Source organism: Poecilia latipinna, unplaced genomic scaffold (assembly GCF_001443285.1).
Source record: "Poecilia latipinna isolate Pla-1442-1.1 unplaced genomic scaffold, P_latipinna-1.0 Scaffold1057, whole genome shotgun sequence".
Lineage (NCBI taxonomy): Eukaryota > Metazoa > Chordata > Actinopteri > Cyprinodontiformes > Poeciliidae > Poecilia > Poecilia latipinna.
Window position 1 is genome coordinate 63,818 of NW_015113673.1, and position 16,850 is coordinate 80,667.

At 38.0% G+C, this 16,850-nt stretch overlaps 1 protein-coding gene across 4 annotated transcripts in view; it reads right to left on the minus strand.

The window, feature by feature from the left end:
* The window catches only part of LOC106959222 (axin-1-like), a 36,192-nt gene that overhangs the window by 12,264 nt on the left and 7,078 nt on the right, over window positions 1–16,850 (minus strand). The window contains exons 2-8 of one of the 4 annotated variants that reach the window (XM_015051632.1): window positions 15,505–15,634; window positions 14,190–14,342; window positions 8,063–8,744; window positions 4,280–4,473; window positions 2,284–2,430; window positions 1,560–1,694; window positions 1,339–1,435 (exon numbers count right to left, since the gene is read on the minus strand). In XM_015051632.1, the coding sequence (XP_014907118.1) occupies window positions 1,339–1,435; window positions 1,560–1,694; window positions 2,284–2,430; window positions 4,280–4,473; window positions 8,063–8,674 (1,185 nt within the window). In that variant the 5' untranslated portion in view covers window positions 8,675–8,744; window positions 14,190–14,342; window positions 15,505–15,634. Of the gene's footprint in view, window positions 1–1,338; window positions 1,436–1,559; window positions 1,695–2,283; window positions 2,431–4,279; window positions 4,474–8,062; window positions 8,745–10,656; window positions 10,869–14,189; window positions 14,379–15,504; window positions 15,635–16,850 lie in introns of those variants that run through there. The other 3 variants (XM_015051633.1, XM_015051634.1, XM_015051631.1) reach the window with 3 other exon arrangements.

Genomic DNA, 16,850 nt, shown 5'->3' on the forward strand with positions numbered 1-16,850 from the left:
AACTGTTTAATTCGCTGTTAACATGTTGTAACCTGTTTTTCCGAGCCGCCTTTAAACGCAACATGAGCGCTGGGTTTCCACCTGTGAAGGAGACCTGCTGCTGCTGGGCGGAGCTACGCAGGTTTGTGTTAGAATCACGGCAGCAAACCAGCAAAACGCAAAGAACTTTTCACAGTTTTTCCCTCCAAACTAACCGACTGAGTTGAGTAAAGCTGTTGGATGCAGGTAATGTTAGCTAAAAAATACAGAATCAATACAGAACCTTAAGCTTAACAAGTATCTTGTAGGCTACCTATGTTGGTGTCTATTTTCAGCTACGTACATTCATTTTGCCCCCAAAAAAGTTTGGGAACCACTGCTCTAGATGACGACCTTTCTACAGGACGCCGTCTAGGAAGTTTATAAAAATTTCACCTGGTAAATTTAAGAGTGGTTTTTGCATTTATATATAGTGATGTATATTCCCTTTCTGAGTCTTGGACAAATAAAACTTTTGTGTCCAACAACTTTACATCAGAATTAACAAAAAAAAAAAAAAAAAAAAAAAGAAAAAAAAATCATATATGGAGTACCTCAAGGTTCCGTCTTGGGGTCCTTCCTATTTAATATCTACATGCTGCCATGTGCTCAGCGTTATTACAAATAATAAGACTAGTTACCATAGCTACATACATGACACATGGCTCTACATTACATTGACCAGTTGACATTAGCTCCCTACATCTAAAAGACTTTAGAAAATGTTTGTTTATAATTAAATGCATGGTTTAGAACCAAAATGCATTAAAAGACTAGATGTTGTTGTGGCATCAACCGTCCAGATCACTAAGGTCTTCTGATTCAAGCAGAATCAGAGTCAGAGATGAAGAATTTGAAGTTGTTTTTTTTATTATTTTTTTTTTTATTTCATCAATTACAAGCTTCAAGAAAACTCTAAAAATGCTGAAACACTGACTTCCTTGAATTCAAAACTTTTGGTATTAGAAGATTGGTTAATTAGAAAATGTGTGTCTTGTAAGCAAGGGAAATGTGTTACTGCTTTCTACAGCCAGTTGATGGGAACATGTGGGGGAGGGGCAGCACTGCATTACTCTCTGATCGATACAGCCAAACAAAACTTGGTCACTGTATCACATTTAAGTGACATTAAATAGTAGGAACGATAGAAAAAAAAAAAGCTTTGAAATCATAACTGTAGGCACACCTTGATACAAATATTTGACCTGCATCTTCTCAGGACAAAGAAAATCCACAGAATTTACTCCTGGAGAGTATTTAGGTGTCTAATTTGCCACATATATTTACATTTCTAGCTAACAGACAAACAAATACACTCACAGGTATATGAGGTAGGGGCACACGGCCATTGGCTTTGGCACTTTCATGCATCTCTTTCCGATGCTGCTTCCGATATCTGTATGGAGGAATACCATCTCTGGGAACACAAACAAAAAAAACAGGAAAATATTAAAAACACAAACTTTACTCTCCTGATCAAATGGGCCTTGATGCTTTTAAATGGATAAACGGTGTGAATGAAGTGAAGATTAACTGCTTACACACTGCTGTCGGTCAAGGACATTGTATCTGCGTCGCTTGACATGCTCTGCTGCTCACTGTCGTTGGCGCTGGTTACTGGGGCCCGGGCGTAGCCCATGTTTGCGTAGTACGGGTTTACCGGCTCTCTCCAAGGTCTTAGGGAAGACGGGAACAAAAATCAGGATGCTGACATTAATGCAGCACTTTTATGCAGATTAGGGATGCAGATTCGTTACTTTTATTTTAAAATATGTGAAAAATATGCTAAATATACAAGCAGCACCACACGGAGGGTGATTGACAGCAATAAGACCTGCCTCCTGGCTCTGATTGGTTGTTTCTAGTTAGCACTGGGATAAGGCAGAGGAGCTTGATTTTTATTTTCCACACATTTGTCTCATACCATACTGTCACGACATAGTGACCGTTTCAACAAATGTAAAAAAAAATATATATTTATAAAAGTTACATACTGCAGCTTTAAAATACACATAAAATTAGTCTGACCTTTGTTTCATTTGTTTAACACTTCTTTAATGGTTCAGTTTGATTTATTAAATGGATTATGTGAAGTTACATAACAGAAACATTTTGTTAAGCATTTTCTTTAAGCTAAAGCAACACAATACAACTGAAACCTTCTATACCGCCCTCAGCTTTGCCTGAATAACAAAACGGATTATGGCATCAAACTTTAAGCTACTGCTATTATACTCCTGCTAATCAGGTCACAGCAGCACACACCTGTACTCCCTGCTGTCCTGCCTCCTCCTGTTGGGTGAGGCCCTCTGCGGCGCCGTCTGCATCAGCAGGCTTTGGGTCAGCCTACTCACTGGTGTGTCGCCGCAATCTTCTTCATCTTTCTCTTCCTCTTCTTCTCGAACTCCACCTCTAAAACATAAAGGAAACACATTCAAACAGACAAACTTTCCCCAAGTAGTGAAGTGTGTGTGTGTGTGTGTGTGTGTGTACATTTCAGTTTCAACTACAGTGCTAAATACAGACGTATCGGTACTTCTTGAAACATTATATCCAAAATATTGGGATTTTTTATTTTGTTATGATGGACCAAGAACAACAAAAGAAGCTCATCATTTTGATGCAGAAGGAAAATAATTGATTGTTTCCAACCCAACACTTTTTTTATATATATAAATAAAGACCTTAAAACTGAGAAGTTTAGTCATTTAGATGTATCAGGGCTTTTTGCTGTTACTTTGTTCTTCATGTAAAGGACTTTGAAAAAATAAAATAACTGTATGAATTAGGGTTGAAAAGATTCCTTAAATAATTCAGGTACGTTAATTACTAAAAATCTTCATGGTAAATTATCTGACTCAAGGCGTTGGTAAAAATACCGTATTAAACAGTTCAACTATTCGGCACACTGTGGTAAGGCAGAAAGGTTATTTGTGTTGCATGAAAACACAACGCTTCTGCTAACTGCTACGCTGTTGACGCATGTGTGCTGTGCTAAGCGCTATTTTTAGGCAAAAATGGAAACTCATCCATAGTTGCCAACAGGCATCGTTTATGTCCGTTTTCAAAATGTCGGCAAAATGTTACCTAAATGTGTGATAATCTGTCAAGTTACAGATATACCGGGAGGGAGATTTAACTAATCATAGTGGCTGCAATGCAAGGCATTAAGTAACAGTCGGTAAGTTGTGTGGAGAACAAACTGCATGCGTGTCAAATGAAGATAAAAGCACAGCAACAGATTGAAGACATGAGTTAAAATGCATTTATTTGTTACATATGTTTCTATATCTAATTAAATGAGATACTTGCAGTGAATATTTCAAGTTTTAAACTATTTATAGTAGTTGGCAAGATATAATCCCTCTGTCACACAGCAGAGTTTTGGGCCATTTGCTTTTCTAGATGGAGCCTACGGCTGGACAATAAATCAATAAAATATATTGCAATAGACATGTGATCAGCATCAATAGATAATACATCTGATAGAATGTTCAATCATTTCCCTGAACTCCAATCCAGAACCGAACAGCATTCTGGGAGAAGGAGGCAGAAAAAAGGCTTAGCCGCTCAACCTCTCAATGAGCTAAGCTGGGCTGGTGGCATCAACTAACTCCCTCTTCACTTGGTTACCTAGCATCAACCTGTTGAGCACCTCGTGCACCAACAGTTTCAGGTTTCACCTGAACTGCTTGGAAAAAAAAATAAAAAATAACGGCGTGGAGAGAAAACTCTGGATGAAACGGGGAATGTCACGACACCACTTTGGCAGCATTTCAGACATTTAAAACAAAAACTAATCAATAATTACTGATATCAACTGACATGAAAAGCTTGTATCAAACACCTGCTTTATTTAGCCAAGTTAAATAAATTAGATAAGAGCTCATTTGGGAGCAGAAAAGTCTCTGGATAGACAATGTTTTACTTATTACAAAAGCTTGATTATAAAAAAATTTATACTTTGTATCATCCTTAATATTTTCCATTGTGAGAACTTTATGTCTGTAATAATTTTACCCTGATTACAAAGTAAAAAAAAAAGTCTCCATCTGCATCAACAACCATTACTAGACGGGTCAAATTTCTAAAGCAGTACCTCGGCACAGTGGGGGAGATACTTAAATGTACACGCCACACTTTTCAGAAACGCTAAGAGATTTTACAAATCGTGCATTGTTTTGGAATATGCACTTTCAAAGAACCTGACGACAAAAGTCAAACACTGAGGATTTGAACTGTGATGAAAAGTTTGTCTCACCTCCACTCCACGTCCTCAGCTAGAGTTGGGAGATAGCCGGGCGGCGGCTTGGCCGGGCCCGATGAGGGACTCTGATCGCTGGGATTGGGTTTGGGGCTCTCTCCTCCCGTCCGGGTGTACTCCAGGTAAAGGTCAGATTTAAGGAACAGAGGGTAGGTGTTCTCCTCCATCATGGCCTGGATCTCTGTCTGAGCCTGGAACAGAAGTTTTTTTTGTTTTATTATTATTATTATCCAAGATCATGACCATTTTGTATCATTGTACCATTTAAAAATCGGTCCCGTCTTTCAAAGTTGCTTATATGAATCACGATCCAGCTGTCTAACACAAACAAAACCTGAATTTATTCACAATTGTGTCTGAGATTAGGGAAAACAAGACAATGTTTCAGGATGTTTGTGTAATAAAAATATTTATAATACAAATCAAAAGTCATGACTTGTCTCACATTTTGGTATATTTTACTTTAGAAATATGAGTTTTTGCTAAGTGACTTCAAATGTTTTGATGATTAATCATCTTGTCTTTCTTGCATATTGGCTTATTTTTATTCATTTTCAGATCCCTGATAAAGAATAAGTTGGTGTGTTCACATAGAACGGAAAATTAAATTAAATTGTTGCGTTGTCTGTTTCTAGCAGAGTGCCACGACAGTTTTGTTCTAATAGTTTTAAAAATAACTTGGTAGTTTCCCCATAGAGCTAAAATTAAAACAACAAATCTTGTCATATAATAAATGGCTACAGAACGAGTCTTCTCTCTGTACTTTTGTTTTGTCTTTACTTTTTTTTTTACAATTTAGTACACATTTTACACAATTAATTTGGATTAGTCATGATTAATTGATTATTGTCAACCAATTTAGTAATCAATTAATTGATAACTGTGGCATATAAACTAAAAAAATGATTACGTTTGTATTTAATAGAAAGGAATTGAATTATTTGTTTACTTGCATTTTGTATGAATTTTTAAAATTGTATAAAACAAGCTTTAGAATTAAAAAAAAACATCTGCAGGATACCAATTATTTTTATTACTTGATTTGTGAAAACGGGAAAACAAGCAGTGAAGTATTTGAACTCGCACAGTTTTAGAAGTGAGGCTGGAGGACATTTTAGTCAATAACAATAATAATGTATAATGTTTAATCAATACAGGGGAAAAATAGTCTAAATATTCCACAGTCTGAAATCCAAGTTCTCCCACTGTTTGTTCAGTGGTTCGTTGTTTTTACAAACAGGATTTCCAAAAGCTTCATTCAAACTAATCCCTTGGCTGCAATGGTGTGTACAAAATTGTCAAGACAAGAATAGAACGTTTGAGAAGTGAGCCATAACGAAAGCTTCACAGAGTCCTGCTTTTCTTTCATCTGAAAGCAATGTCCCTATAAAAGGCTGCATCATTCATAACAAGCAAGCCATTGCTATTTTACACACATCTGTAGTAAAAGAACGAAAGCTGATTTTTGCTCATTTTAGTGTCTTAAAGGGCCGGTATTATGTATTTTCCAGGCACATAGTGTCATTTTATAGCACAGTCAAGTAACCATGTTACCTTCAGTTGTTATAAAATGCTGTCAAATATGACTTCAAAGAAATTTTACTTTGTAATACAATCCCTTGAAATTGGGCCTCTGTCTCTTTAAGAAGCTCCTGCTCTTTCTGACACTCCACCTTCAGAAGGTCATCACAACATGGCTCCTCTATTAACCCTTTAACGTTTTTTACCAGCATTGCAGAAAGAAGTAGCTGCTATAATGAGCTGACTATATGCACAGTTCTTCCTGGTGTTTGCTAATTGCTGCTGGCTAGTCTGAAGGAGCTGAGTGAGTGAGTTGCAGAGGAGGGGTGCTGTGTGAGTTGGAAGCTTGGAAATTGCAGCTCAGAGGAGTTTAGTCTTCGGAGGCAGAGCTAGGTCCACCCAGGTGTTTTGCACATGGAAATTAAAAGATTTCTCAAACATGCGTCAAAGAATCAAGGCAATACTCCAGGAAGTTTTTGATTATGGAACAACATCATAACATGATGTAAAGATCAGAAGAATTGATTTTACATAATACTGGCCCTTTAAAAACAAAACATGTGCAACACTTAATAATGGTAAAAAACAACTTTGTGTACCACTAAGGCAGTTTTTGGATTACTTACTAAAATCAAACTAAAGAGACCCAGTCTGTCAGAGTGAAACCTAATGAGACAGAAAAGCACTTTTTGTGGCACTGAAAGTCTGGCCTTGTAAGAGCATTCACAGCTGTACATATAAGCAACAGGGCTGGTAATTCAAGCATAATTTCAACACTTTAACTTGTGACTAAGATAACCCAGAGATAAGATCATATCCAACATCAAACCAGAGTCCCTTCAGGTGATTTCCATCCTTTGTAGATAGGCTGAGCTTGAGATGAATGATACTAAGGTTATGTGGAGGGATGAAAACTTTGCTCATCTGAATTAGCTGTGAAGCCGCCAACAGTAACTTCATCCGATTATGTGTGTAAACGGCGGGTGACAGAAAACTCAGATTTGGCTGAACAGGAACAATACATTAATGTTTTTCCATTTTGTGAATGCAAGCACTAAAGATTATATATTTAGTACAATACTTACTGACATACTGAGATATGCTCATACTTAGTTTATACCTGCATGACTTTTTTTTTATGTGGGCTAGGCATATGGGATTAGTCTAAAATAGTTTCTTTATAGTTAATCTGGCAACTAATTTCACAAGCAATCTAAAAATAAAGAAAAAATGAATACTGCTTTATGCTGGATTTTTTTTAATCCAGTCTAATAGCTTTTATTGGATGCCTAAACCTAAAATAAGGTTAAATTAAAGCAGGATAAACATATGTACACCATAAAGTGTCAACACATATTATAAAAACCTCTTATAACTCCAAGTTAAAGTGTTCAGCATGTTGTGAATGAAAAATATGGTCAGAATTAAGTTGAAGCAAAGACAAATTCACCAATCATACACGGGTCCAGATTCTCATTTGTTCAGAATGAAATGTAGCACAGGAATCTGACTGGCTTCATAAAGTAAATTCAATAGTAATTTCAAACAAATTGTAATTTTTTGTCCCTTCTCATGCACTGCACTGTTGTCAAAGTGCTAAAATTTGCAGAGCGTGGTCTTCCAAAACTTCTAAGCAGTTGCACACCCTGCCTAATTAGTCACTGAACCAGACACTTTATCCTCGAGTTTGTTTAGAAAGTGCAGAACAAAGCTGACCAATGAGAGGAGGGAAACTGTACTGAGACAGACAGACACACACACAGGACCCCAGAAGCCTGAAAAGCGAGGGCGACCCTCCAATAGAGAAACATTGATCGGTATAAATATCTATATTGGTCCAGACATTGGAAAAAAATCTAGATCGACTATCAGTGACAATGTGCCAAATCCAGAAGGGCAGATCTATTCAGTTTAACTATGTTTTGTGCTCAGAGCGAAGTCATGCTTTATTATTTATTTTACATTATATTTATAATTCCTGACTACTTGCACCTTCTGAACAATTTGAAACAAAGTTTGTTGCAGTTTATTGTTTTTACCTACTGCTTTTGTCAGTTTCTTTATTATTCATTGGCTGTTTTACTCCTAATTGCAGAGACTAAACAAATCAAAGTTGTTGCTTGTGACACATACTCCAGTTATGTTTTTGTTTAGGGAATAACATTGTAAGATGATGTAAAGCTCCAAAAAGTTGATTTCACATAACACCATCCCTTTCATTTTCTATAATACCCACAATGCATGCAGTGTTTTAATCACCTGTTCAAACATGGCGGGGTCTAGATGTGGCTTTCCCACGCAGTCTCTGATGAAGCTCTTCGTGGCCGCTTTGATCGTCCTGGAGACGATCCCACTCCCGTCCACAATGTACTTCCTATAGATGACCTTGGCCAACTTGGCCCTCTTGTCCTGGCTGGTCTGCCGGAAGCCCGAGCACGCGAACCAGAAGTCGACCAGGTCTTCGCACCCTTCCTGGCACAGGAAGCTCCGGAACAGGTTGGTGCCATCCTGGTCGTCCAGGAGCGAGTGAAGCGACTCGGCCCACTTCAGGTATGGCGGAGTCGGAGATGCTGAGCCCTCCGGCTCGTAGCCCAGGTCCAGGTCGGGCCGGCGTGGGGTTGCGGACGACGAAGAGGAGGGCGCGTGACTCGACGGGTCTCCCATTTTAGAAGAGGGGTATCCCTGGGTTTGGGACAGGCCGCCTGGACGGCTGTTGCCCGACTGGACCGGCGGGTCCAGGTCAGTGCCCTCTTCGCCGGGAACGGGAGGCCGGGGGGCATCTTCAGTGAAGTGCGCGGGGCCGTTCAGAGAGGCCACGACGCCTCCGCCGCCCCTGTACCCGACCCCATGTAAATCTCTGACAACGCTCATGTCTCTGGTTGCAGAAGAAGGAGGTCAGACCTTCCTCTGTAGCAGTGAGTTTGCTGGAAAACAATTCACCCTGGGAAGGAAAACGGAGACAGCTTTAGCAGTATGACTCGGCACAACAAACGTAAACTTGTAAAAATATAGGAATGACTAACTGATCCATCACAGCCCACATGAGTCAGACCGCCTGCGTTAGAGAGGTTGCTATCAGAGATCACACAGCTGCTGAATTTATTATTTTACAACCTTGGCAGAGCCATTGTAGAAAACACTTTTTATTAGCTTCAGCAGGTCGGATTCGTTTCCAATCCTCGAGACGAGACAAAAGACAGATTTTCATTCGTAGTCTACTTCCCCACCCTCCCTTCTTTCCATCTACAAAATAAAAACTTTCAAATCTGATGGAAACATACTTTATTGTCCTGAAAGTGTGTAGGATTAATCTGAAAAGCGACAAAATAATCTGTAACTTTCAAAGTACACCAACTCAAGCTCCTTTTGACCCCAGTAAAATTTGGTCGTCACGTAAAAAGAAAACGTGGCCACTCTGCCAGGTGTATATCGCTTTTAAAAACACGCAACACACTCAATAAATTTCATCCAAAAGCAATATCATGCCAGTATCCAAGCAGCAAATAGTGACAAACAGTCTGATTTGAGTCTAACCTGTAAATTGATTCATGTTAATACACAAAACTCTTAGGTTTTAAATACAGACGCACCGATCAGGCTTTTACCGGCCTAAACCGATTTCTGGTTTTATCTTGAATTTCTAAAGCCTGGTACACAGCAAGCGATCTCCAAACATTACATATGACCTACATAATGTAACGTATAAAATATATGATGGCATCTCTGGTTACACTGCATGACGAGAGACAGCCAAATGCTAAATGTTTCCCAGCAATAATAAGAACAAATGAAATGATGCCAATTTTTTTATTTTTTTTACTATTTATTAAAGGGTCACCACTTTGCTTTTATTTTAAACTGCAGAACATGAAACACAATTTTGAATTTTAAAACCCTCAGGTCAAAATGATTATTGCAAGGTAAATATTTGACAAAAACTGAATTGAACATTTCAGTTGTCCTGTTTCATCTACGCATATTAAATTTTACAGAATTTATAAGTTATTTTATTGCTCTTCAAATGAGAGGGTACAAATTGCCATGCAACTGAAAAAAAAATGCTAACAGCTGCTTGTAGTGCTCTAACAAACAACCATTTCTAGTGGCGAACAATTCTTTTCAAAATCTTATCACACCTAGTTATAGAGTAGAAAAAACTAACACTTAAAATGACACTGAATACAAAACAGCAGCTTAAGTACTAAAATGTTGCTCGGCTAATTCGTCCCATAAACTAGCCAGCAACTACAAGTTTTGCGACTTGAAAGCAAAGCTCCCGAGGAACCAAATACAACTGTGTATGCAAATTTCAAAGCAGAGGTTTACTGCTAAGTTCTTGCTGTCTGTTTACTATTAAACTCGCCGAGCAGTGCTAAGAGCCGGTGTAGCTCACTCTTCGGAAAGTTAAACGACATTTCTCAAACAATCAACTAGTGTTAAGAAGCTAAGACAGCTAGTTAGCCTCGTAGCAATGCCACCAGCGATGCCAGAGCTTTGAAGTGAGAATCTCATTCATGTTGGCCTGCAAAAGACGGTTGGGGGATGGGTACAGCAACAAACTCCACAGCCACACAAGACGGGCCTGCATGCAACAACACTTTCAACACAAGCGTAATTTATACACTTAGAGAAAACTCCTGCGAAAGCAACACCAACTTTCCTAATGAATACGCCCGACATAAACCGGCTGATGTGACATCAAAAGAAACAAGAAAGCGACGGCACGCTTTCCACTCCAGCAGCTGCAGCAGCGGCGGCAGAAGCAGCTAGCTTCGCTTCTTAGCTAGTTTGTTAGCTTCCGAAGCTAGGTGCGTTAACGTCCCGTGTTTTCCCCTTAAAAGTGTCCGTCCTACCGTCTCTGAAAGCCCGTTCCCCGTGGTCCGCTGCATTGGGGATACTGGCGTGAACACGGTGCTCCAAAACGCGGCATGTGGATCGATTTCAGTTAATAAAGCATAAACAAAAATATCCCGTCGCCTTGCCCTCAACTCCCCATGGTGGTTAGTTTCAGAGCAATAATACAGAGAGGGACGGAGTACGTGCGAGCACGCCAACTGTTAAGTACGTTCACAGGGACTGCAGGAAGCCAAGCAATGTCAAGAACTGAACCTGCAAAAACTAGCAACTCTTCTATTATGATTTTTTTAAAGTAAAAGTAATGACTTAAAACTGAGTTTTATAATTGTAAAACATGCAGAGTAAGAAATTATATCCCTTCTTTATTATGCTAATGCAACTCAATTGCACAGATATGTCTATCCCTTACAGCATCCCCCCGTAAAATGTGCATTAAAAAAATTTGAATAAAATTTTAAAAATAAATATATTTTATTGTAATAAAAGTGTACTTTTTTACACTTTCTTTCAGAAATATTATGCTATAACAACCACCCGCTTACATAATCTTGTAAAAAAAAAAAAAAAAAAAACACTACTGACTGGATAATTTTTCAGCAATTGTTGACGCTCTCCACAGGTAAACCTTGAAAAGTCATTAATAAAAAAGCTATGTATTTAAAGATTGCTCTACTCAAATATTTTAAAGCTGCCGTATGTAACATTTATTTTAAAAAACTTTCTTTTCTTTTTTTAGAAATAGTGGTTAAAACTGTCGCTATACAGGGGTGCCCAAAGTCGGTCCTCGAGGGCCGGCATCCTACAGGTTTTAGTTCTCTCCCTGGTGGTAGTAAAAAACCTTTTCAGCTTGTCAATGTTCCTCTTAGGTCTTCTAACGAGCCATCATTTGATCCAGGTGCGTTAAACCAGGGAGAGAACTAAAACATGCAGGATGCTGGCCCTCGAGGACCGACTTTGGTCCCCTGCTATAGTATATAGCAGGTGTGGGCAATCCAGGTCCTTGGGGGCAGTGTCCTGCAACTCTTAGAGGTCACCCTGGTCCAACACGCTTGAATCCAACAGCTGAATCACCTCCTAAGTGCAGTCAAGTTCTCCTGAGTCCTGCTAACGACCTCATTATTTGACTCAGGTGTGTTGAAGCAGAGATGCATCTAAAAGTTGCAGGAGACCGGCCCTCAAGGCCTGGAGTTGCCCACCCCTGGTTTACAGTATGAGACACGTTCTGTGAAAAAAGTCAAACTTCACTGTCTTCTCCCAGTGCTAACTGCAGAAATACACTATACTCAGTAAGAAAAAGCCAATCACAATCAAGAGGAGGGTCTTAAAGCTGTCAATCAATCTTGAGTGTGCACTATTCACACCCTCCAACTTGCTCTATGATACAGTGTTTCCTGACAGTAGAACCTGTCATGAATGCATAAGCTGGTTGGCATAGCCACAAGCAACGACTGACAAACAATAAGCTGTTTCTCTGCCATTAGCACATTTAGCAGCGTGTGCACAAGCAGACTAACAGTGCTAAGACCTCCTCCTGGCTCTGATTGGTTGTTTTTAACCAGGAGAAGTGCATTTCTGGAGATTGCAATAATAGCACTGGGAGGAAATGGAGGAGCTTCATTTAGTCACAGATTATTTGATTTGTACCAAACTGTTACAACATAGTGACATTTTTAACAAATATGTAAAAAATATAATTGTCCTAATAAAAGTTACATGCTGCAACTTTAAGTGAAGCTATTCCTCTCCACTGTCACCCCATGTTTGCTTAGGATGATAAATCTGTTTGGTTTTGCTCAATAGATGATATTTTACCAACTGGAATTGTCTGACAGGAGGTCAGACAATAAAATAAAAATATGACTGTATTTTATGATATTTGGATCCAGCTGCACTGTTTTTAAATTGCTTTTGAATATAAATCTGTCTTTACTGACTTGACTTAAATACAATTCTACTGAACATTTGTTTCTTTTTAAGTACCTGGAGATTGCATTTGTTTTGTATTGCCCACTCTATAAATAAAGTGAATATTTAAAAAAATACACTAGATACATTAACCAAAATCATTTCTTATATTTAAATATGTCCAGGCAGTTCTTTGAGTAAATTAAAAGCCGATTTAGCATTGGTCAAATTGGATGACTAAATACACAACACAGTATTTGTCTTTTGTGTTTTGTTTTATAAGTGGTGTCTTTTTTTTAACCAAATGTCTCTGCTCTTTTGATATAGCATGAAAACAATGACACAGTGTTTAAATAATTACAAATATTTATCTTCATTTGAGTGTGAATTAATAAAAGAATAAAAATGTAATCAGAAAATAAAACTCAGTCGGACTTTGTATTATTGTATCATAATAAGCAGCATTAAATTACCCAGTGTGAGAATTCTAATATTTTCAAGATTATTAAAATTAGACCATGTATTTATTTAAACCATCCTCATTTTGACATTTCCAATGGTTTCAGATGTAATTACAGTTATTTATTTGAAATATATCATTACATAACTACAACATGGGCAGCAGGAGCTACAATAATGCAATTAAAATGTTATTATGCACCATTAGTTATTCATATACCTGTACCACAGCTAGTTTCACCTGTTCTATATAACATCAGTAAAAATATAAAAAAAAAAATAATTATGTTTTATAAATATCCATCCATCTTCTGTGGTGCACATCTCCAGCATTAATTGGGTCAGAGGGGGTTACACCCCAAGCTGGTCGACATTCCATCACAGATGTTTTAGAAATATAAGAGAAATAAATAATGCAATAATTATACAATTTGACTTGGGCAACAATGCCTCAATAAAGATTATATTTTGAATTATAAAAATGTCATATAAAAGTGCAGAATTTTTATCATCCCACGTAAGAAAAAATGGGGCGGCAGATAAATCGGCTTTTATAGTCACATAAAGTTGGCATACACAGTAACGTATAAGAAACATGTCAATGTGTATGTGTTGATATGCTTTGAATGTGTGGGATGAAATATAATTCTTTTTGGGAGGGGAAAAAATTATATCTGCCAGATCAAATTGCAGATTTTTACTGCTGTGCAGGAGAATGATGAAAGAGAATTACCTCACCCAAGTAAAAAAACAACAACATAGAAATATATAAAAATACAAAAAATTTATTAGTGCCCATCATAGAAAGGAGTAATTAAGCTGATTTTATTGATGAGATCAGGGTTTTTTTATTTTGTATCACAGGAATAGAGATGTGCCCAACAGCGCCCCTATCGATTTGAACTTACAATTACATCAATTAGAGAAAGTGAAAGATTTGCGACGAAGGGGACTGATAAGTTATTACACGAATTACCCAGACACGACAAAAGCAAACGCCGCTAGAAAAAAAAAATTCCAAGTCGCTGTTTGTCTGAAATGAAAGATAAAAATTAAAGAAGCAGAAGAGGCGCACAAGCGAGTACGCAGGTATATCAAACATCACTCTGGTTATAAATACGCGAAGCAAAACCTGAAGCAAAACACATGCTAATGGTGACCTCACCTCTCAGCCTTGTTGTTCCTTTGGACAGGTGTGAAGTCATTTAGGAGCCAATGTCCACACAGGCAGAGACGCTGGCAGGACCGAAAGAGCACGCCGCTGCCGCCGCTCGAACATCCTCCCTGTCACTCTCCTCCGCCGTCAGTCATCCAGGAGCTGGTAAGTGTGTGTTAGAGAGAGAGGGTGTGTGTGTGTTAGAAGGGAAAGAGGGTGGGTATGGGCGAAGAGAAAGAGATAACCCCTTACAGTTTTGGTTTCTATTTTACGTCGCTTCGGTACATTTCTCACATGAATTTTAACATTTGGACAACCATTTCTCGAAACAATTGGTTCAAACTGCTAATTGATAACCTGCAAAAGCGTGCCACTTGCTCAAAATGGATAGTTTATTCCTCGCAAGCAAGTATTCATGTCAGTGGCTGTAATTAAAATGAAAAGTCATCCATTTTTATAAATAAGATAGTCTAAATGGCTTTGTCAAGTTTTTATAATAAGATTTCAAATTCACTGAAAGAGTTTTCTTAAGCAAGAAAGTCATATCTCAGTGACGATACCTGACCATTCAGAGTTAAGTTACACATTACTGTATTTAGTGAGGTAAAAGAACATGTTATGTTTCACATTTTTACTAGTGACTGCTAGTACACATGGTAGTTGTCTCTGTGAATAGATTCTCTCACCTGGTTTCTCTCCAGATGTACCATGGGCCTTTGACTGCTTTCCAAATTAACACTCTATTTGAGGGCCCCTGAGAGCCTAACGGAACATCTGTAATAATGCTACACACAGGTGGACTGAATGGTAATCAGGCCACTCCAGAGTACCATTGGTTGTAGTGGATTATCATTAAGGGGCGTCAGTGTAAAAGGGGTGTACAGATGCATGCTGCACTTTTCAAAAATCGTTGGAAAATCATATGTCACTTTTATTTCACTTCCCAATTATTCTTTAAAGGTGGAGTCTGTCTATTACAGAAAATTCCAGCAACACACATGGGAGTTTGTGGATGTAATGTGACAAAATTTGGCAAACTTCAAGAGGGTGTGAATACTTTTTTAAATTCTGTAGTCGTGCATTCCTTGCAAAATTGTCCAACAAAATGTAGCTTCAGAAAATAGATTTTTTTTTAAAAAAAATGAGACCAACAGATCTATTTAAAATGTTATTTCTTGAGTTGTGCTCTCAAATACAAAAAAGTGCAAATTTATTGATCGTCTTCCTTAGACGAGCAGTTGAAAAATACATCTGGGTTCTGATTATTCTGATCAAAACATAATGCTCCAGGTTGATTGACTGCAGATGTTAAATAGTTTCTTACCATGTGTCCTGTCGGAGGCCGGCGTTCCCATGGAGAGGAAGTCTGGGCCTGGTGGCTCAGGTGAGGTTCCAGCAGCAGTCCTCATCTCTGACCAATCCCTGTCCGAGTGTTTACCCATGACTAACAGTCTCTAGAAAATATAATAAAAAGATAATAATAATGATTATTGAGTAGATGGACTGTGTGGGTATGGGAGTACACTGAAAAAGAAAACAGGTGATTCAACTTAAAAAAATAACAGTTGTTACAAGTAATCAATTTAAGCTTATCCATGTAAATGTATTAAGTTTCTTAAGTTGCCATGTAAATTAATTAAGTCAGACCAACTTAATTCGATTACATGTAACAAATCAACACAAGTTTTTTTTTTCCAAGTTGGAGCTCCATTCTCTTTTTTTCAGTGACCACAGAAATTTTTTTTACTTTGAACAAACCTTTTAAAAATAACTCTAATTTGTTACATCTAATTTTATTGGTCAAGCTGTAATTCTTATTTGAATAATTCTGAAATCACAATAATAACTTGATCAAAATTAATCAAATTAGCTGTAACAAATTAGAGTAACTTTTTAAAAGTCGGTTCAACTAAATAATTTTTTTCAGTGTATAGTCAATAGATGGATGGATGTATACAGCACCGATGACTTATTCGATTTGAGAATTCATGTGCAAATGTCCTTTGAATTAAACTGTGGCTCTGAGGTGCAAAAACCTCTGAATTAAGTAGGGGAATACAGTATTTATTATCTAAAAATATTTCTTCTGAGTACGTAAGTATTAAATACAACATGTCTTGCTGTGGAACAATGAAATCCACTTCACTTTCACCTGAAACATTTACGCAGCCGAGGCTTTCAGAAGGCAGTAAAGAAGTCGGCCCGTTGTCATCCAGAATTAGAAATTATTGGGTTTCAGGTGCTAAACCCAAGCAAAACATGCCATATTATGGAAACACATTCACATTATTATGGTGCGTTCTCAGGCATCAGTATGTACATATAGCCATAAACAATATGCATCGACAGCTTCCCGTACCAATAGGCTGGTGTTGTTTTGCGGTGGCTCCCCCAGAGACAATGAGGAGAGAGGAAGGGAGACAAAGAGAGAATACTGACGAAGATGAACTTGACCTTTACGATGTCTTGGTGAGGAGGGGTTGGGGCCATGTTGCTACCTATGAATCTATAATGAACCTGCACTGTATATGTGTGGGTGTGTGGGTAAGAGAGAGCATTGTAGAATTGTAGAAGTCAGACTTAAAGAAAGGTCATCACACAAGGGTACACAGTACAATAGCCTATCTATCTATCTATCTATCTATCTATCTATCTATCTATCTATCTATC